The following is a 22,790-nucleotide window of genomic DNA, read 5'->3' as shown; positions in this document are numbered from 1 at the left end:
ATTTCCATTGTACTTTTCATCTCCAAAATTTCTATTTAGTTTCCTTTTAGGTTTTCTGTCTCTCTGTTGATATTTCCATTTTGTTCACACATTGTTTTCTTGACTTTACCCACATCTCTTTTTTTTTTTATCATGTCTTAGGCCATTGTTTTAAAGTCATTGTCTAGTAAATCTGCCATCAGGTTGTTTCAGGGACAGTTTCTATTACTGTTTTCCTTTGGGGCTCACTCTCGTTTCTTTGTCTTGTGACTTTTGTTGTTGTTGTTGAACACTGGAGATTAATCTAATAACATGGTAGCTCTGGAAATCAGATTCAACCCCTTCCCCAGGGTTTGCTGGGTTTTTGTTACTGTTTTGGGGGTGTGTTTTTTTTTTTAATTGTTGGAGGCTCTTTACTGAGTATCAACATTAAGGTGTGAACTTAAGGTCTTCTAAGGTCCTGAGTCTTTCCTTGAGCATGCACAGTCACTTCTAACTTTCCCCATATATGCAGTTGTTTTTAATGTCCTAGACTTTAAGGTCTGGCTCCCAAAATGAAAAAAGGTGAAAAATGAAAGGAGAGAAAGCGTGCCAGTCCTTTAACTCTCCTGGACGTTCCTTCAGGTAGAAGGGGAGGGGCTTGCAACAATGCAGGGAGGTGCAATAGCCACCTACCTCTGTCTACACCTTTGTGATCAGAAGGAGCAGTCCGTAATCAGAGCACGGATGCCTGATGCTTGGAGAGCGGGGTCCTTTTTGCCCACACACTCTCCAGGAACAGTGCACAGCTGCCTCCCAGGGTGCTGGGGGGTCAGCTAGGTAGCTGCTACTGTGCTAAGAGTTGAAACTGAGCAAAATTGACTGCAGTTACCATCCAATTCTTCCCCTGGAAGTTGAGCCTTCAACAGACTCTCAAGTTCCAAATGAGTTACATCAGACAGATTCTGCCCCTGCAGCTGTTGTCCAGGTTGGGAGACGTTCCTGGTGCTTCCCGCTCCACTGTCATTGCAGAATCCAGTCAGGCACTTTTAAACCTTTCATCTATTGTTAATTCTCTTAACCTTTCAGCCATTCTGTTGGTTGCCTGGAGAGCTAATGTTAAGGAGGTGATTGTGCTTGAACTTGGCATCAAACATTTACCTGAATATTTGAATACTGTTTGAATATTGAATATTTGAATATTGTTGGGCCAGCTCACCTGAGGCCAGGATTGCTGTGGGCTCAGCAAAACAACCCATAAAGTTACTGCATTGTGTTTGCATATCATCCAGGAGGTTGAGACTTTCCCCAAAACTGAAGTGTGACAAAATGAACCGATCATTCAGCTCCTGGGCATATGTGGGAGACTTGTCTTTCAGTCAGTTCTTTATACGGTTTGATTTGCCCATTGCCTCAGTCTTCCCTGGGGTCACATCACAAGTCAGAGAAGCGGTGGGAAGGTGAGCTGCAGAAGGCCAGGCCTTACCTGGACAGCCAGCCTCAGGCTCCGGGTGTTCGATGCTGTTTGACTTGTGCTTCCCCGTTGCCCGCGGGGTCTCTCCTCTGACTGACTCCTCTGTGCTCTTCCAGAAGAGGCCGAGCACTGCAGCTTCGGGGTGGGCTCACTGTCCAGGCGGCGGCGCCCCCTGGCCCTGCGGGAGGACGGCCCTCGCCGGCGCGCACACCTGCACATCGGCCTGCCCCACGACTTCCGCCCCGTGTCCTCCATCATCGACGTGGACATCCTCCCCGAGACACACCGCCGTGTGAGGCTGTACCGGCACGGCTGCCAGAAGCCGCTGGGCTTCTACATCCGCGACGGCACGAGCGTGCGCGTGGCCCCGCAGGGGCTGGAGAAGGTGCCCGGCATCTTCATCTCCCGTATGGTGCCTGGCGGCCTGGCCGAGAGCACTGGGCTGCTGGCCGTGGACGATGAGGTCTTGGAGGTGAACGGGATTGAGGTGGCCGGGAAGACACTGGACCAGGTCACGGACATGATGATCGCCAACAGCCACAACCTCATCGTCACGGTCAAGCCGGCCAACCAGAGGAACAACGTGGTGCGTGGCAGCCGTGCGTTGGGCAGCTCCGGCCGCTCCTCGGACAGCACGGCCAGCCGCCACAGCCTGCCTGCAGCCCACGTCCTGCAGAACTTGCCCCCTGACGAGATGGAGAGCGACGAGGAGGCCGACGTGGTCCTCGAGGGCGTCCTGGAGCCCCGGCTGGTACCCAGGCTGCCACCAGGCAGCCTCACTCGGGTCAACGGCGCTGGCCTGGCACCTGGCCTGCACAGCCCTGGGCGGGAGGGCAGTGTCCAGAGGCTGCTCAGCTCCCTCCGGTCCGACCCCCGCCACAGCCTGGCCCTGCCCCCTGGAGGGGTGGAGGAGCACGGGCCGGCAGTCACCCTGTAGGGCCAAGCGTCAGACAGGTCAGTTTCCCGAGGGGAAATACTTCTTAAAGTTTTATTCCAGTCTTAAAATAAGAAAAAATTGTATACTGCACGCCTCCTTTTTGTTGTTTTTACTTATCCCTCCCTTTTCTCCCACAACCCTACTCTTTATTCCAACTTATGGAGAGAAAAGAATATTGTATTTTTGTAGAATTTCTCCACAGAACGTAAAATACATACACATGCACCGTCTGTACGAGGCTGGGTGAGGGTCTAGCACCTTTGTCAAGTGGTAGAAAGGATCTGACCAAGTGCAGAAAATACTTCATTTTTAAATTTTAAAAATATACTTTTTTAAATGAAGCTTTAAAATTACTTTTTTAAAATACTCGAATTCATGTTTTCACTGTGCTTCCTGCCGACTTGCACTGATTCTGCTGACGGGCCAGAGGCTATGAAGATGGGACGTGGCAGGAAGGTGGAGGCAGGTTTTCAAGAGCAAATGCACCCACACCTGGAGTAATAATCATGGCGGTAGAGGATGAATTTCAGAACGTTGCACTGTTTGCAGTCCTGTCTCACATAGCATGAAGTGGTCGTGGTGGCCGCAGCGGTGGACCCTCCCTGACAGGCAGTTTTGTGAGGCCGTCAGAGGTGGCCTGTTTAGCCTCTGAGGTGAATTTAATTTTGGGAAGAGAGTGGAAGGCACAGCGCACCAGTACCATCTGTGATCAAAAGCCAGCATTTACTCTGAGGTAAAAACCAGCCTTTTCCTGTGGATTGTGACTCTGAGGGCAGTTTTTGAAGTGTTTCCAACACTTCACACAGGCCTTCGAAAGGTCAGTCATTTGGATGTATGGGTTCTGTTATCTTTGATTTTAAATAACAAGTCACATGGAATGTAAAGATTTTTAACACAGGTTAAATTCATTGTCACTTCGTTTGGTATCCTAGCAATATTCACATATTTAGTAATTTTAAAGGTTTATTCATGTTTCAGCCAATCAAACTTTATATGACCTATATTTTCTACTTGAATCCAGTGTCGAGGAGAAAATGTTACACTTGTACTTTGGAAACTAAACTTTCACCCAAAAAAGTTTTCATGTAAATACAGGTAAACGTATTTTTGTAGGTTGCCTTTTGGGAAACTATGTGGCTGCTTCTCCTGTGGTCAGGCACCCCCTGCTGGTAGTGGCAGAACTGACGTTATGGATGGCAGGTTGATAACAGGTGGAAAACAGTGTATCTCAATGTGTTCATTTCTCTTGAATTCATTTCTCCTGAATTCATTAAGTGAAAAGCAAATTATTTTTCTTTCGGAAACTATTTATTGGGCATAAATAGCTTTTATTGAGTAGTTGTGGTCTCCTGCACCTTTGTTTTTGTTATTTGTATGCCAGGATCACTGTCTGTTTTGGTCCTAAGTACAGGGAAGACCAAAGATGCTCCCCTTTGAGGTCTAGGACTCCCAAATTTATGGGCTCCAATGAACTGTACGAGCATTTTTGGGCCCCAGGAGTCAGAAGTTTTTTTTTTTTTTTTTTTTTTTTTTACTATGACACATATTGTAGAAGCAAAACTCTTATGCTAACTTACTATCACAAAGGAAATGTTCTTTTATTAAGTTATTGCTGGTTATTGAATATCTTGTCAAATAACTAGGTGTGTTTTTTAAGTAAATGTGAATACTTTTTTAAAGGAAAAAAAGGCTTATGCTGAGATTTGTGTGCTATTGTTCATAATTTTAGGAGTTATGAATTGTCTTGAGCAGCTGCTTGAGTGTATTTTTCTACCCAGGTCTATATTTCTGCAATTTTCTTTTTTTAAAAAAAAAAGGACAAAAAAAAACTGTGTTGTATACACATTAAAGTTTTCTTTTATATCAAAGAATAAAACTTTTTCTTTGCTGCTTTCAGCTGTGTTCTAAATACTGGAGAGAATGTCTGTTAACGATCAGCAGAGATAAACTCAGCCTCAGGATGAAACACCTAATATTTACCAAGTGCCTCTTGTGTGCCTTATTTTTCTTTTTTCACATAATCCTCACACTTCCTCCACAGGCAAGTAGTAGTAGCCCCATTTTACAGATGGGAAAATGGGCTCAAACTCAAGCAGGTAGTAGGGCATTTCAGATAACCAAATTATACTCGTATTTGATAGGAGATAGATGCGTCGTCGGTCCAGAACCTTCTTTTGAAGTCCTTTTGAAAAAGCTTTTCTGAATACTTACTATACAGCTTTTTCTAAATATACCCTGGTCTGCAAAATCTCCGTTAACACTGTATCATCACTGACATTACTACATGTATAATACATCAAGATCTACTCATTCAGTAAATTACAGATGTCAAAGTAACAGCAGCAAATAACTTCCAATAACTCTTGGAAGAAAGAGGCGCAGCTACCTCAGCTTTACCAGCTGCACCACCTCGCTGAATCCCCTCACTGACGCTGATCTGCAGGCAGCCCTTTTCCATTTAGAGTTGGGGGGACGCGAGCATTGGGACAGTCACCCCTGCAGCCTGTGAGGTGGAGCTGAGGCAGGGAGGTACTGAAGCTGGATATATGCTCTGAGTTAGCTCCTGCAATGGAGTCGGAGATGCAGGGGCAGATACCTGGCTGACCAGCCAGGGAGCACAGGTCACTTGACCTCGTAGTAATGCACATTGCCAGCCCCAGAGCCTGTGACATCTCAGGAGGGCCAGCCTTTCAGGTGATAAGGAGACCCTGTCCACGAATCAGTGAGGTTATATAGTATCTCACAGTTTTACACAAAGTAGCCAGAGACAGGGAGCGGGGTCTTGTTGCAGGTCACAAAGATACCTGGATAATGCTGGTACTGAGACCCTAATATCAGGTAGCCTGCAAAAAGTATTTCCTGATGGGCAGAAATACTGTTCTGTGGTTTACTTTTTATTCCAGCTACACCTGTTCCTCCTGTCTGCCTCTGACATCAGTCTCCTAAGTATTTCTTATCCCAAACTCATCCCAAGTCAATATACAAATTCTTTTTCCCTCTTATGTTTCCGCACTTATTTTGTTTTCTTCTTTATCTTCACAAAAAGATAACTTTCAGGGATTGAGAACTTTGCATTACTGAACAACGTTTCCAAGGAATGGCATAAACTGTTATTATGTTAATAAAAAGCAAACAAAATGATTCACCATGGGCGTCCCCAGCCCAGGAAACAAGTGCCATTCTCCACATTCCCTTCCCCAGGGAGCTCTGAAAGTAAGCACATTTCTTAACCTGAACCCTCTTGACCCCAGGCTAATGTGCAGGGGGAAGAGCTCTTTTCACACACGTTTTACTTCTAGTAGACCCCAGTGATCTGTTGAGCAAGACTACAGGTGTTTCATGGCAAACTGAGTTGTCTGCCTTATTGCTCCAGGACCAAGTTACATTCTTCATATGAACCCCACCCGAAGCCCAGACCACAGGTGAGAAGCAGCTTCCACAGATCAGCTACCAGGGACTCCAGGGAAGCACTGCAAACCCTACGCAATGTCCTCAGGTTTTTGCTGTTTTGGTTCTATGTGCTCCATCTCCTAAACCAGCATGAGCTCTTTGTTCAGAGGTTGTTACATTCTCTTAAGTTTCTTATTTAGTGAGTGTGAGCATACAAATGTTTCCATGGACCTTACACTTTAGAAACAGATAGTAACAAATGAGTATAAGATGCAATATTTTGTTTGCCAGTAACTGCTATGAATAAAAACAAAACCAGAAGGAGGATACTGTAAATTTTTACCATTACTTTTTAAAACGAGGAAGTAAAGGTAGACTGGTATTTCCAGGATCACATGGTAATTTCAGAGCCATAATTCACACCCATATTTTTTGACATCCAGTACTTTTCCTGCCCCATCTATCTGCTTTGAGAAATGCAACATTCGGGGCTTCCTTGGTGGCGCAGTGGTTGAGAATCCACCTGCCAATGCAGGGGACATGGGTTCGAGCCCTGGTCCAGGAAGATCCCACATGCCGTGGAGCAACTAAGCCCGTGCGCCACAACTACTGAGCCTGCGCTCTAGAGCCCGCGAGCCACAACTACTGAAGCCTGCGTGCCTAGAGCCTGTGCTCTGCAACAAGAGAAGCCACCGCAATGAGAAGCCCACGCACCACGCCCCTGCTCGACGCAACTAGAAAAAGCCCGAGCACAGCAATGAAGACCCAACGCAGCCAAAAAAGAAATGCAACATTCATCCACACTAAGGAAAAACACCACTCTCCTCCTTGAATTATTCTGGACTGAGCCATAAACCTCCAGTCCATCTAACAATAGTAGTTCCAGGATCTGTCATCCAGCGTAAGTGACATCAAGAATATAAACTGAAGGGCTGCTCATACCAGGATCACTCAGGTAGAAAATATCAAAAGGAAATTTCCCTGTTCTGGGCCACTGACCATAAACATCCTTCCTCTTCCCTTCTTCAGAATCATGATTTCTGTGTTTAAAAGCACCTTCGAGAACTGAATGCTGCTAGGACGGTAGCCTATTTACGAGGCCCAGCCGTCCTCCGCAGCAGCCAGCTTACCCTAACCACGGCCCATCTTCCTCTGGCTCACTCACCCCGGCTCCTCCTCATGCCCCAGGGTCAGGGGTCAGGCTCCCCCGCGTGGGACAGGTGTGTTTATTAGTGATAACTTTCTTACTCCTGTATGTTGTTCCTCATTTGCTCATTCTGCTCCCTCGGGGGCTGCGTGGTTTCCACTCCCACCATCCCGGCCCCTTGTCAATATCCCAGGTTGAACTCGGGTTCAAAACGCAGAAGAGGCTACGTTCGTGGTCAGGATGTTTAGTGCTGACGAAACATCATCCCACTGCAGCCGCAGCTCAGGGCTGGGATCAGTCTGACCTTGCGGGTGAGCCACACAGAGCCCGATTTTCCCAGCCCTGCACTTGTGCAATGTGAAAGTTCTCAGACTATAAATGCAGGTTCGGGTACAAATTAAGATCAAAGAACACATGCATTAAATAAACACAGTAAATGAGAACGCACACGTGGGGTCGGCAGTGCCTTACTGCTCCTAACTTAGGACACTCACCCGCCAGGACTGGTGACACTGTACTAGACATGGAAAAGGCCAGCTTTGTCCACACGGGTAGATGGTGGAGCTCCAGGCCACGTGCCGCTCCAAATCCAGCATTAGCCAGGGCAGTGGGGGTGGACCCTGGATGTGGAGTCCATCTTCACCACGATGGGAGGACTGGCCACCCAAACAAAACCGGGGCTTTGGCAGCGAAGAGGGACGTACCACACCGGCCGCCTGGCAGCAGTGCCGCGACCTGAGGTGAGTGGACACCACCTGCAGTTGCTAGTGGCTCAGCTTCCGCTCTTCGGGTGCAGGCCCGCCCTCCCACGCTCTGTGGGGCCGCGGAGAAGCGTGCCAGCCGGCGCTGGACCCCGAGACACCGGCCTCCATGCGGTCTCTGGCGTTCCCGTCCTCGTCACCTGGCTTCCTGCCTCTATAGCCCAAACTGGTCATCACCCTGTTCTATTCCACCTGCCCCGGCTGGCGGTGGGGTGGGGGGCAGCTGTAATCAGTTCCCCATGTGAAATCTCCTCTGTTTGAAATGTCTGGCAGAGTGAAGACACTTTGGCAGGGAACCTGGAGGTCCCTGTGGACCCTCAGGCTGGCGGTGGGGTGGGAGTGACGGAAACAGCGCCTCCCGGGGCTGCTGGCAACGGATTAGACCCCCGTGGACGACCCCCTGCTGGGAGCGCGGAAATGGCGCTGCTGGGACTGCACTGCCAGCGCTGCTCCGGTGGGAAACACTGTGACCCCAGGACAAGCCTCCGCTTGCCGACTGCAGCTGTTCCCTCCGTGCAGACGCTTCATCCCCATCCCCACTCACCGTAGCAGCTTCACCAGCCGACACAGCCGACAACGGGACCCCTCACGGCCCTCACAACGCCTCCCTCACTGCCCGGCTGAGCGAGGCCAACCGAGACTAAGTCGAGGCTTCCGGCTCAACGTTCGTATTCCTGCCCCTGCACAGACCTGGTGCTATCGGAAGCCTCCCCTGCACCTTTTTCCACTCGGGCTCTCTGGGTGTTCAGGCGGGAGCCCTGAAACGCCACAAGTACCTGAGCCCATTCAGAAGTGCACATCAGACACCTTCAAATGCTGAACCTAGATTTCTACCCACAGAGCCATTTCCTTCCCCCTTGTCTTCAAGTGTACCAACCCAAACTATCCACAAAGTGCTTCACAAAGTGTGACTCTCAAAAATATAACCCCTGAAGAAAGATGGCCCCGTAGGCATCTGGACAGTTCAGCACTGAAGTAACAAAGTGTAGACACACGAAAAGCACAAAGGCCCTGAGATACGGGGTTATTTACAGTGTTTATATTACAAAAAGTATGGAAGCTTTACACATCAATTGTGGCTTAGATTTCTGATTATTTCTCTAGGATAGATTCCTAGATGAAATCACTGAATCAAAGGGTATGAACATTTCTGAAGTTCTCTTTCTCTTTGGAAACAATCTCATGGAAAAGTTGCAAGTACAGCAGGAAAAAAAAAAAAAGCTGAAACGCTGCCAAACTGCAGCCATCGGGACCCAGAGTGGGGTGACTCAGGAAGACCCTGAGCTCACCTCCTCCAGACACGCGTCTACAGCTGCAGGTGCGACCATCTCCTCTGAAAAAGACCTTCAACTCGCCAAGCGGCTACCTCACGTTGACAAACGAGACAAGAGCCACGTGGAAGTGGGTGGGAGAGGCTGACGCAGTCTCCCCATAAACCTACCCCTGGCACAGCTGCCCACCACCGGGAGGGAATCACAAACCCGGTGCTTCTCCCTGAGGAGCCAGAAGTTGCGCCCCACAAAGGGCACCCCGGCGAGAGACAAGCCCCCAAAACATCTGGCTTGCAGCCCACCCAGCCCCGCATCCGCGAGACCCAGCGGGCTTCAGGAAGCCCAGAGGCACCCTGACACGCAGGCTCACTCAGCCCAGGGCCCAGACTTGACAACAGAGGCTCACTGGCTGATCTCAGAGCCTCGGCCCGAGGAGCCAGGCCTGGCGGGACACTCTCCAGCGACAGGGGACTAGCACTGCCGCTGTGCTTCCTCTTGCTAAAGCTGGGGGTGACCTCTTGGTTAACTGAGACCTTTTTCCTTTTTCTCTCTGTGGGAGCCATCTTGGCGCTCTCTCTCTCTGCCTCGCGAGAGCCTGCAAGCTCCACCATTTTTCCTGTTTCCTGGGAGGGTGCACGTCTTCACCGCTCTCTCTGCCACGCCCACAGCACCAGCACCTCTGGGAGGGGAGCTCTTGCACACGCCAGTGCCCTGGTTCTTACGTTGGGTGCCTGGTTCTTGAGGCTTCAGCCCAGGGGATGCCCCTTGATCCCCTGGCTCTGAACACCGAGGGCTTGCGTTTCTGGGTCCCCTGGGACTGTAACATTGGAGAGAGTTCTTGGCAGGCTACAACCCAGGGCACTGCACAGATAACAGACCAAAACATTCGCCCATCTTTGTGAGATAGAGGCCTATTTGCTGTCCAGGGGCTCTGGCCTGAGGGGCAGGCCTCTGAAATGGCAGGCTTGCAGGGGCCCAAGAGGTGCTCCAGGGAATGGAGGCTGGTGGATGCAGTCTTCGTGCCCGCCCCCTGCCTTGGGCACCTCACTGGTATCTCCCAGAGAGGAGTTTATACCCTCTGGCGCCCTGATTTTTGCAGCTGCTGCCGGGCAACACCTCCACATCACCCGGCTCCAGCTGCCAGTGGGCCTTACATGGGCAGGTCCCGCACTATAACCAGTGGAGGGAGAGTCTCAGACAGCTGCCACCCCAGGGCACGACGCGAGGCGGCGGGCTCAGGAGCTCAGTCTTCCTGTGCAAGAGGCCCCACCGGCTCAGCAGCGAGGCTGAGGCCTGAGGAGCAGGCGTCGAATGACACACAACATCTAAGGGCTGAGCGCAAACCTTTCCAGAGGCCTCGAGAGCCGGGTGTTTGCATCCTCACTCCAGCACGTCCAGAGCCCACGGCTCGGGGGGAGCTCCTACATGCCGCTGGTGTCCCACTGTGGCTGCCCCGGGATGCCCGTGAACCCCTGGCTCTGGCGGCCAGTGGGCTTGTGCTCCTGGGCCCAGAGGACTGTGACGGTCAATGACAGCTCTTGGCAGGGTCCCACCCCAGGACGCCGCACAGACACCACACCGGAACGCACCCCGACTCTCTCCGTGAAAGAGGCCTACTTCCTGTCCCGGAGCTTCGGCCTGAGGGTCAGGCTCCAGGTGTGGCTCAGCCCGAGGCCCTGGAGCAGAGGTGCTCTCAGGGACCGCGGGCTGGGACACCATCCTATGCACCCCCTCTGCCTCACTCCCGCTCACCAGCATCTTCCAGAAAGGAGCTTATAAACTCGTCTTGAGCCCCAGTTTTTGCAACTATTGCCCAGGGGACACCTCAGATCACCTGTCTGGTGGCCAGCAAGGCCTCCGCAGCAGTCCCACAAGACTACATAGTTCTATACTTCAAAAGCTACTGCCACAGATAAACAAGGTCCTACCGTAGAGCACAGGGAACCATATTCAAAATCCCGTGTCAAACCATAATGGAAAAGAACTGAAAAACAATATATATATGTATAACTGAGTCACTTTGCTGTACAGCAGAAATTAAACACAACATTGTAAATTAACTATACCTCAATACAATTTTTTTAAAAAGCTTTTTCCAGAGGAGACCAAGACGGAAGAGGAAGAGGACACGGGGCTCACCTCCCCCCACAAACACATCAAAATATATCTATATATGGAGCAATTCTCACTGGAAACCAGCAGAAGGATTCTTCTATAACCAAGGCTGTAAGACAGAGCCCTACAGGGCTGAGTACGAAGGGGGGAGAAGCGACGGGGTCGGGACCTGTGCCCCTGGGAGGGGACACAAAGGAGGAGGGGGATTACACTGACTCGGAGATCCTCCCTGGGAGCGAGCAGTTGGAACCACATCTGGGCACCCGAGCCCTGGGTTGCAACACGAGGAGGACAAGTCCCCTTAGCTGGTTTGAAAACCAGTGGAACCAGCAGTGGGGACGTGACAAACCTAGACTCTACTCGTGAAGAGTGGGCACATGCTTGCTCACTCCCAGGGAAAGGTGGAGGACGCAGACAGAAACTGCCCGGGCTCTGGTCAGTTTCCACAACCAACCCGGGCCACGCCCCGGCCCACACTGAGCACCCCACCCCCTGCAGCCCCTCTTGCTCTGCGGTGCAGCCCCTCAGGAGGGTGAAGGCCGCCGCAGCCGAGGAGAGTGCTTGGTTGAGGAGCCAGAGCTGACTCAACCAGCATAGCACCTGAACAGGGCGAGGATGGCTATTACTGGCATTCACAGCAGGTCAGGATTGGCTGCAACTGTGACTGGTGCCCATGCTGCTCAGGCACCCCCCAGCAAGCCCTGGGTGCCCGCTCCAGTACGCTCCCCTCTGGAGCAAAGGTGCTGATGCCCGGAGGGGAGGGCACACACCTACAGGGAATGAACCAGCTCAGACTGACCCTCAGGGTCTGGGATCCTGCCTCACCCCTGAAAGGTGGTGCTGGCCACTGAGCAGAGGAGTGGCCCCAGCTCACACCTGACTCTGCCACCTCCACTTCCAACCCCACACCTCCTACCAAGGTGGTAGCTGCCAGCACACCCTGGGGGAAGATGTGACTCATGCTCACATCAGACCCAGCTCTCCCAGCAAAGCAGCTGGCACACGCAGACTGTGTCGGGACATCCCCACACAAGGCCACCCCTCCAAGACTGGGATCGGTAACTGCTTCATCTAGTTTCATAGAGATAGAGAAAGATGAGCAAAATGAGAAGACAGGAATTTGTTTCAAATGAAAGAACACAAAAACCCTTGTGAGAACAACTAATGTAACACAGATAAACAATTTACCAGATGAAGAGTTCACAGCATTGGGAATAAGAATACTGACGGAAAAAAAGAGATGAACACATGACAAATTTAACAAGGAACTAGAAAATATTAAAAGAACTCCTCAGAACTGAAGAATACAGTAACTGAAATGAAAAATACACAAGAGGAATTAACAGCAGACTAGGTGATACAGAAGAATACTAAGTGATCTGGAGGATAGAATAATGAAATCACTCATTCAGAACAGCTAAAAGAGAAACATAAAAAAGAAAACAGTTGAAGGAACCTTTGGGGCAACATCAAGCATACCAACATTTGAATTATAGGGGTCCCAGAAGGAGAAGAGAGAGAAAAAGGGGTCAAGATGTGTTTGTTTATGGCTGAAAACTTCCCAAACCTGCAGAAGGAAACAGATATTCAGGTACAGGAAGAACAGTCCCAGACAAGATGAACCCAAAGACACCCACACAAAAACATGTCATAATGAAAACAGCAGAAGTTAAAGATAAAGAGAGAATTCTAATGGCAGCAAGAGAAAAAGCAAGAGTCACATACAAGGGAACTCCTAAAAGGCTATCAGCTGATTTTTCTGCAGAAACTTTGCAGGCCATAATGGAAGGGCATGATATATTTAAAGTGCTGAAAGGGAAAAATCTACAAACTAGGATACTCTACTCAGCAAAATAACCAGTCAGAATTGAGGGAGAGATCAAGAATTTCTCAGATAAGCAAAAACAAAAAGAGTTCATCAATACTAAACTGACCCTAAAAGAAATGCTAACGGGTCTTTTCTAAGCAGAAAACAAAAGGCTACAAGAACAAAGAATCCATCGGAAAGGAAAAATCCCACTAGTAAAGTCAAATGTATATTAAAGGCTGTGGATTGACCACTTCAATAAGCTAGTACAAAGATTAAAAAGCAAAAAATTGTAAAATGAACTATAATAAACAGTTAAGGGATAAACATGAAGATGTAAAGTATGACATCAAAAACTCATAACATGTGAAAGTTAAAAAAATGTAGCTCTTTCAGAAGAATCTTTTAGATCTTTTTGAACTTAAATGACTACAAGTTTAAAACAGGTAGATATAGTTATAGGTCGAAATATATGAACCCCATGGTAACCACAAATCAAAAACCTACAATAGATACAGAAAAACTAGAGAGAAAGGAACACTAAAGCAAATCATCAAACCACAAGGGAAGAAACTAAAGGAAGACAGAGAAGAACTACAAAAACAATCAGCAAACAAGTAACAAAATGGCAATAAGTACATTCCTATCAGTAATCACTTTAAATGTCAATGGACGAAAGGCACCAATCAAAAGTCATAGGTTGGCTAGGGACTTCCTGGCAGTCCAGTGGTTAAGACTCCACGCTTCCATTGCAGGGGGCATAGGTTTGATCCCTGGTCTGGGAACTAAGATACCACATGCCACACAGCACAGCCAAGAAAACAAAGACCCATATGTATGCTGCTTACAAAAGACTCATTTCAGAGCTAAAGACACACACAGACTGAAAGTAAGGGATAGAAAAAGATATTGCATGCAAATGGAAATGTCAAGAAAGCTGGGGTAACAATACTCATATCAGGCAAAACAGACTTTAAAACAAAGTCTACAAAAGACAAAGAAGGGCATTTTATAATGATAAAGGAATCAACACCAGAAGAGGATATAGGGACTTCCCTGGTGGCACAGTGGTTAAGAATCTGCCTGCCAATGCAGGGGACATAGGTTCGAGCCCTGGTCCGGGAAGATCCCACATGCCGCAGAGCAACTAAGCCTATGCACCACAACTACTGAGCCTGCGCTCTAGAGCCTGCGAGCCACAACTACTGAGCCCGAATGCCACAACTACTGAAGCCCGCGTACCTAGAGCCTGTGCTCCACAACAAGAGAAACCACTGCAATGAGAAGCCCGCGCATCACAACGAAGAGTAGCCCCCGCTCGCCACAACTAGAGAAAGCCTGTGCGCAGCAACAAAGACCCAACGCAGCCAAAAATAAAATAAATTTATTTTTTAAAAAACGAAGAGGAGGGCTTCCCTGGTGGCGCAGTGGTTGAGAGTCCGCCTGCCGATGCAGGGGACACGGGTTCGTGCCCCGGTCTGGGAAGATCCCACATGCCGCGGAGCGGCTGGGCCGTTGAGCCTGCGCGTCCGGAGCCTGTGCTCCGCAACGGGAGAGGCCACAACAGTGAGAGGCCCACATACCGCAAAAAAAAAAAAAAAAAAAACGAAGAGGATATAACATTTGTTAACATAAATGCACCTAATATAGGAGCTTCTAGATACATAAAGCAAATACTACTTCTAGATATATAAAGCAAATACTTCTAGATATATAAAGCAAATACTGAAATACATAAAAGGAGAAACTGACAATAATAAAATAATAATTAACACCCCACTTACATCAATGAATATTTCATCCAGACAGAAAATCAATAAGGAAACAGTGGTTATAAATGACACAATAGACCAGTTGAACTTAATAGATATCTACAGGACATTCCATCCAAAAACAGAAAAATACACATTCTTTTCAAGTGCATATGGAACGTTTTTGAGGACAGATCACATGCTAGGCCACAAAAAAGCCTCACAAATTTAAAAGAAATTATATCAACATTTTTTTTGGACCACAACAGTATAAAACTAGAAATCAATCACAGGACAAAAAATAGGAAAAGCACAAACATGTGGAGATTAAACAACATGCTACTAAAAAAACATTGGGTCGGGCTTCCCTGGTGGCGCAGTGGTTGAGAATCTGCCTGCTAATGCAGGGGACACGGGTTCGAGCCCTGGTCTGGGAAGATCCCACATGCCACGGAGCAACTAGGCCCGTGAGCCACAACGACTGAGCCTGCGCGTCTGGAGCCTGTGCTCCTCAACAAGAGAGGCCGCAACAGTGAGAGGCCCGCGCACCGCGATGAAGAGTGACCCCCGCTTGCCACAACTAGAGAAAGCCCTCGCACAGAAACGAAGACCCAACACAGCCAAAAATAAATAAATAAATAAATTTAAAAAAAAAAAAAAAAAAAAAAAAAACATTGGGTCAATGAAGAAATCAAAGAGGAATTCAGAAAATACCTCAAGACAAATGGAAATAAAAACACAACTTTCCAAAATCTATGGGATGCAGCCAAAGCAGTTCTAAAAGGGAAGTTTAAAGTGATACAGAAACAAACAAACAAAAATCTCAAATAAACAACCTAACCTACCAGTGAAAGGGATTAGAAAAAGAAGAACAAAGACCAAAGTCAGCAGAAGGAAGGAAATAAAAAAGATCAGAGAGGAAACAAATAAAAATAGAGGCAAAAAAAAGAAAGAAAGAAAGAAATGAAAGAAGAGAAATAACAACCAATAACACAGAGATACAAAAATTCATAAGAGAACACTAAGAATACTTATATGCCAACAAATAAGACAACCTAGAAGAAATGGATACATTTCTAGAAATATACAATCTTCCAAGACTGAATCGGGAAGAAATAGACAATCTGTGAAACATTAATAGTGAAATTGAATTTGTAGTAAAAAACAAACAAACAAAAAAACAAAAAAACTGCCAACAAACAAAAGTCAGGACCAGACAGTGTCACAGAGGAATTCTACTAAACATATAAAGAAGAGCTGATACATATCCTTCTCAAACTATTCCAAAAAACTGAAGGCAGAACACTCCCAAATTCATTCTGCGAGGCCACCATCACCTGACACTAGAACCAAAGACAATACAAAAAAAGAAAATTACAGGCCAATATCTTTGATGAATATAGATGCAAAAATTCCCAACAAAGTATTAGCAAACTGAATACAACAATATATAAAAGGATCATATACCATGATCAAGTGGGATTTATTCCAGGGACATAAGAATGGTTCAATATCCACAAATCAATCAATGAGATGCACCACATTAACAAAAGGAAGGATCAAAATCACATGATCATCTCAATAAACACAGAAAAAACATCTGACAAAGTGCAACATCCATTCATGATCTCTCCTCAAAGTTGTAGACAGAATATATCTCAACATAATAAAGGCCATTATGACAAACCCACAGCTAACATCATACTCAATGGTGAAAAGCTAAGAGCTTTTCCTCTAAAATCAGGAAGAAGACAAGAATGCCCACTCTCACCCCTTATATTTAACATAGTACTGGAAGTCCTAGCCACAGCGATCTGACCCAAAAAGAGAAATAAAAGGTAACCAAATTGGAAGGGAAGAAGTAAAACTGTCAGTATTTTCAGAAGATATGATACTATCCATAGGAAACCCTAAAGTCTCCACCACTAAATGATTTGAGTGAAGTTACAGGTTACAAGATTAACTACAGAAGTCTGTTGCTTTTCTATACATTAATGATGAACTATCAGAAAGAGAAAGCCAAAAAAATCCCACTTAAAATTGCATCAAAAAGAATAAAATACCTAGGAATAAACTTAACCAAGGAGGTGAAAGACCTATACTCTGAAAACTATAAAACACTGATGAAGAAAACTGAAGATGATACAAAGAAATGGAAAGATACCCCGTGCTCTTGGATTGGAAGAATTAATATTGTTAAAATGGCCATCCTACTGGGACTTCCCTGGTGGTCCAGTGGTAAAGAATCCACCTTACAATGCAGGGGACACGGGTTCGATCCCTGGTCAGGGAACTAAGATGCCACATGCTGCAGGGCAACTAAGCCCGTGCACCACAACTACTGAGCTCGTGCACCGCTACTAGAAAGCCTGTGTGCCGCAAACTACAGAGCCCATGCACTCTGGAGCCTGCACGCCACAACTAGAGAAGAGAAAACCCGCACACCACAACTAGAGAGAAGCCCGCGTGCTGGAACGAAGAGCTCACGTGCTGCAACAAAAGATCTCACATGCCTCAATGAAGATCCCGCATGCTGTGACTAAGACACAATGCAGCCAAAAATAAATAAAATAAAATTTAAAATTTTTTTTAAAAAAGAGCTGAAACAGCTATAAAAATAAATAAATAAATGGCCATACTACCCAAAGCAATCTACAGATTTAATGCAACCCCTATCAAAATAGCCATGACATTTTTCACATAACTACAACAAATAATCCTAAAATTTACATAGAAACACAAAAGACCCCAAATAACAAAAAAAATCTTGAGAAAGAAGAACAGAGCTGGCGGTATGATGCTCCCTGGCTTCAGGCTATACTACAAAGCTACAGTAATCAAAATAGTATGGTACTGGCACAAAAACAGACACATTGATCAATAGAACAGAATAGACAGCCCAGAAATAAAACCACTTACTATGGTCAATTAATCTATGACAAAGGAGGCAATAATATACAATGGAAAAAAGACAGTCTCTTCAATAAGTGGTGCTGGGAAAACTGAACAGCTACATGTAAAAGAATGAGATTAGAATATTTCCTCATCATATACAAAAATAAACTCACATGAATTAAAGACCTAAATATAAGTCCTGAAACCATACAACTCCTAGAAGAGAATATATGCAGAACATCCTTTGACATAAATCATAACAGTATTTTTTGGACCTGTCTCCTAAGGCAAAAGAAAAGTATTAAACTTAAAAGATTTGTACAGCAGATGAAGCCACTGACAAAACGAAAAGACAACCTAGTGAATGGAAGAAAATATTTGTAAATGATATGACTGACAAGAGGTTAATATCCAAAATATATAAACACATCATACACCTCAATATCAATAAAAACAAACGTCTCAATCAAAAAAGGGGCAGAAGACCTGAATAGGTATTTTTCCAAAGAAGACATACAGATGGCTAACAGGCACATGAAAAAATGCTATCACTAATTATTAGAGAAATGTAAACCAGAACAACAACAGGTGAAATATCACCTCACACCTGTCAGAATGGCTATCATCAAAAAGTCTACAAATAACAAATGTTGGCAAGGATGTGGAGAAAGGGGAACTTGTACTGGTGAGAATTTAAATTGGTGAAGCCACTGTGGAAAACAGTACAGAGCTTTCTCAAAAAACTAAAAACAGAACTATCATATGACCTGGCAATTCCACTCCTGGGTATTATCCAGAAAAAAATCAAAGCACTAATTTGAAAAGATACATGCACCCCAACGTTCAGAGCAGCATTATTTACAATTGCCGAGATATGGGAGCAACGTAAGTGTCCATCAAGAGACAAATGGATAAACGATACAACACATACACACACACACACGGAATATTACTCAGCCATAAGCAAAAAATGAAACACTGCCATTTGCAGCAATGTGGATGGACCTAGAGAATATTATGTTTAGTGAAATAAATCAGACGGAGAAAGACAAATACCGTATGATGTCATTTACTTGTGGAATCTAAACAATAAAACTAATGAATGTATATATCAAAACAGAAACAGGCTCACAGATATAGAAAACAAACTAGTGGTTACCACTGGGGAGAGGGAAGTGGGGAGGAGCATGTTAGGGGGATGGGATTAAGTTATAGAAACTATTGAATACTATGTGTAAAATAATAAGCAACAAGGATATATTGTACAGGGAATTATAATCATGATTCTATAATAATTTTTAATGGAGTATAATCTATAAAAATATGTATTCACTATGCTGTACACCTGAAACTAATGTAATATTGTAAATCTACTATACTTCCAAAAAAAGCGGCAAGAGAAAAACAACTTATTACATACAAGAGACCCCCCCATAATACTATCAGCAGTATTTTCAGCAGAAACTTTGCAGGCCAGTAAGGGGTAGCACAATATATTCAAAGTGCTGAAAGAAAAAAATTTCTAACCAAGAATATTCTACCTGGCAAAGTTATCAATCAGAATTGAAAGAGAGATAAAGAGTTTTCCAGACAAGCAGAAGCTAATGCAGTTCATCAGCACTAAACTGGCCTTAAAAGAAATGTTAAAAGGATGACTTTAAGCTCTAATTATTAAGAAGAAAACATATGAAAGTATAATTCTCACTGATAAAGGTAAAGGTAGTGCAGTAATCACTTACAAAGCTAATATAAATGTTAAAAGACAAAAGTAGTAAAAGCAACGATAACTACAATAATATTAAGGGATATACAAGATGAAAGATGTAAAATGTGACTTCAACAACATAAAATGTTGGGGGGGGCTTTAGAGATGTAGAGCTTTAGAATGTGTTCAAAGTTAGGTTGTTATCAACTTAAAGTAGACTGTCAAAAATATAGATTGTTAGATGTGAGCCTCATGGTGATCACAAAACAAAAACCTATAGCAGACACACAAAAGATAATGAGAAAGGACTCTAAGAACAGCACTAAGGAAAGTAATCAAACCACAAGGGAGAGAGCAAGAGAAGAAGAAATAGAGGAACTACAGAACAGCTAGAAACCAGTTAACAAAATGGGAATAAGTACATACCTATCAATAATAACTTTAAATTTAAATGGATTAAATTTTCCAACCAAAAGACAGAGTGGCTGATGGATTAAAAAAAACAGACCCATCTATATGCTGTCTCCATTACACACAGACTGAAAGTGAAGGGGTGGAAAAAGATGTTCCATGCAAATGGAAACCAAAAGAAAGCTGTGGCTGCTATACTTATATCAGACAAAAGAGACTTTAAAACAAAGTCTGTAATAAGAGACAAAAAGGGCATTACATAGTGATAAAGGGGTCAATCCACAAGAGGATATAACATTTGTAAATATTTATGCACCCAACATAGGAGCTCCTAAATATATAAAGAAAATATAGACAGGCCTAGTGTAATTATATACATATAATTCTCATTAATATATATTTACATAAATACACACACATACATACAATGGAATACTACTCAGCCATAAAAAAATAAACTCTTGCCATTTGTGACAACATGGATGGACCTTGAAGGCATCACACTAAGTGAAGTAAGTCAGAGAAAGACAAATACAGTGATCTCACTTATGTGTGGGTCAATTGGATTTAATCACCTTTCCCAACAGTAGCACTGTTAGATGATACACTCCTTGTATTTTTAAAGAACTAAATAAACGCACTTTAATTTTAGAAAATTTGTAAAATACAGAAAAACACAAAGAAGGGAGTCACATCTCATCTCGCACCAGGTGCAGCAAGGGCTTCTGCAGCCCATCTCCCCGGACACATAGAGGTCACAGCTGAGCCTCACAGGAGCCCAGACATGCTGAGCGTTAACTGAAAGCAAATGAGCATGGCATCTTGGCACCCATGTTCACAGCAGCTTTGTTCACAGTAGGTAAACCGTGGAAGTAACCCCAGTGTCCATCAAAGGATGAACAGATAAACAAAAAACGGAAATACATGTGACCAAATATTCAGCCTTTAAGAGGAAGGACACTGTGACACACACCACAACATGGATGAAACTGGAGGAATTATGCTGAGTGAAATGAGCCAGTCACAAAAGGACAAATCCTGAATGATTCCATTTAAAGGAGATCACTAGAGTTGGCAAAATCATACATAGAGACAGAAAGTAGAATGCTGGGTTCCAGGGGCTGGGGGAGGGGAAATATGGGAGTTAGTGTTGAATAGAGACAGCGTTTCAATTTGGGAAGATAATAATGTTCCCTGGGGCTTCCCTGGTGGCACAGTAGTTGAGAGTCCGCCTGCCGATGCAGGGGACACGGGTTCGTGCCCCGGTCCGGGAAGATCCCACATGCCGCAGAGCAGCTGGGCCCGTGAGCCATGGCCGCTGGGCCTGCGCGTCCGGAGCCTGTGCTCCGCAACGGGAGAGGCCACAACAGTGAGAGGCCCGCGTACCGGAAAAAAAAAAAAAAAAAAAATTCCCTGGATGGATGGTGGTGACAGTTCCACAACAATGTGAATGTATTTAAATGCCACCAAACTGTACACTTAAGAATGGTTAAGATGGTAGATTTTATATTACAAGTATTCTAACAATTTTTTAAATTGGGGGAAAAAAGGAATGAGTACAAATTTCTGGTCATAAGCAGTCTAGAAATAATGCTTTGGATTCTTAGCTGATTTGTTCATCCAGGCTCCTTCCCTCTCTTTTCAGGTGCCTGTGTACAAACATTCTTTTGCACACACACACTGCCCTGCTGACCTGTGGTCTGATAAGAATATGTGGAGCAATGAATAATTTTGGGGTCTGTGCATGAATGGGCCTTAAAGGTCACAAGACACGTTCCCAGATTACATTAATTTCTCGACAATGAATATAAGGATCACGCTGGTCTTAGTTTGAGGAACGAAAGGAGTAGCTGCTTTAAGTGTGGTTTGGAGCGTTCCAGGCAGAAAGGTGAGGGCAGTGAGGTCTGGGGACAAGGAGTAACTTGAATGCGATGCTTCCTAACTGAATGCAGAATTCATTACCCAAAGGAGAAGCACGGGATGAACCCCAGACCCTTGCAGCAAAGACAGGACTCATGTGCCACTTACACTCTACAGGTTTGTTTTTTTTTTTTTTTTCCCCTGCGGTACGCGGGCCTCTCACTGTTGTGGCCTCTCCCGTTGCGGAGCACAGGCTCTGGACGCGCAGGCCCAGCAGCCATGGCTCACGGGCCCAGCCGCTCCGCGGTACGTGGGATCTTCCCGGACCGGGGCACGAACCCGCGTCCCCTGTATCGGCAGGCGGACTCCCAACCACTGCGCCACCAGGGAAGCCCTACTCTACATGTTTTAAAGAACAAAGCCTTTCACACTGTCCTTGCACAAGCCCAGCTGGCACAGCGATTAGTGAGACACCATCACCCACCTTGGAAGGGCAGCCTGTGTCAGGAGAAGGTGCTCCAGCCACCCTTGGAGGGGTTCCTCCTCGCCACTGGGCTGTGCCTCTGCTGAAGGGGTGGAGCTAGTGTCGTAGGGTTTTGGTGGAGCCGGAGACTTGAATTTTCTCTGAACCTGAAATGAGGTAAGGCCGAGGTGTCAGAGCAGGCAGGCTCCAGGGCCACGGAATCACTCACATCCTCTCAGACAACACTTATCCTGACCTCTTCAAACAGCAGAACGCTTTCTTCAAGTAAGTTCTGGGCCGTCCAGAGCAGAATCCGTCCTTGCTGAAGACCACGGGAAGGTTTGCTGACGTCAGGGTCGGGGGTGGAGATCCCGCAGTCACGTGCACTGCTGATAGCAGCTTGCGATTCGCTTGGGCTTTAGGGCTGTCCAGCTTTGAAAGTGTTTCTTTCTCACCCTCCTTAATCTTTGTAGGGTGTTCAGCCCTTCCCAGGTTGAAAAACACTGTTGGAGAATCTGAAAGTCAAATACAAGTTGCGTCAGGTTGCCGTTTCCTTCAATTTGTGGGAATCACATCAGTTTGAAGCAGCAGGCCTGTTGGATTCCTGTTCCAAGGACCCCACTCTCAGGTGCTGCTTCAAGTGCTCCCAGGTGTTGCCGGCCTCTTCTCCCTCCCCTCCACCAGTGAGCAGCCTCGGCTGCACCTGGGTTGATTGAGCAGCTTCCCCATTTCTCTCTCACTGAGGTCATCTGTTATCACACGTTAAAACATTATTTTTTAAAGACTTATCTTCATGGGGAGGTAGCGCATGCTAGAAAATAAGTCAGTAACTCCAATTTAGATCT

The 22,790-nt window shown here is 45.8% G+C and overlaps 1 protein-coding gene and 1 long non-coding RNA gene across 6 annotated transcripts in view; one reads left to right on the top strand and one right to left on the bottom strand.

The window, feature by feature from the left end:
- The window catches only part of PARD6G (par-6 family cell polarity regulator gamma), a 108,114-nt gene extending 103,400 nt beyond the window's left edge, over nucleotides 1-4,714 (top strand). For all 4 annotated transcript variants that reach the window (XM_081251883.1, XM_081251882.1, XM_081251884.1 and 1 more), the window contains one exon: nucleotides 1,549-4,714. In XM_081251883.1, the coding sequence (XP_081108009.1) occupies nucleotides 1,549-2,369 (821 nt within the window). In that variant the 3' untranslated portion in view covers nucleotides 2,370-4,714. The remainder of the gene's footprint in view (nucleotides 1-1,548) is intronic.
- Nucleotides 2,280-22,313, bottom strand: LOC308626611. Of its 2 annotated transcripts, XR_014017280.1 has the most exons (3): nucleotides 22,202-22,313; nucleotides 21,967-22,112; nucleotides 2,280-2,363 (listed from the first exon to the last, which is right to left on the bottom strand). It is a non-coding gene; the product is annotated as an uncharacterized lncRNA (long non-coding RNA). The 2 variants fall into 2 exon arrangements; XR_014017281.1 differs by lacking the exon at nucleotides 2,280-2,363 and having other exon boundaries at nucleotides 18,560-22,112.
- Between the last annotated feature and the right edge of the window lie 477 nt (nucleotides 22,314-22,790).

The sequence above is a fragment of the Mesoplodon bidens genome, assembly GCF_964165515.1.
Source record: "Mesoplodon bidens genome assembly, chromosome: 13".
Lineage (NCBI taxonomy): Eukaryota > Metazoa > Chordata > Mammalia > Artiodactyla > Ziphiidae > Mesoplodon > Mesoplodon bidens.
Note: the sequence above shows the minus strand (reverse complement) of the source record. Positions and strands in the feature narration are given on the sequence as shown.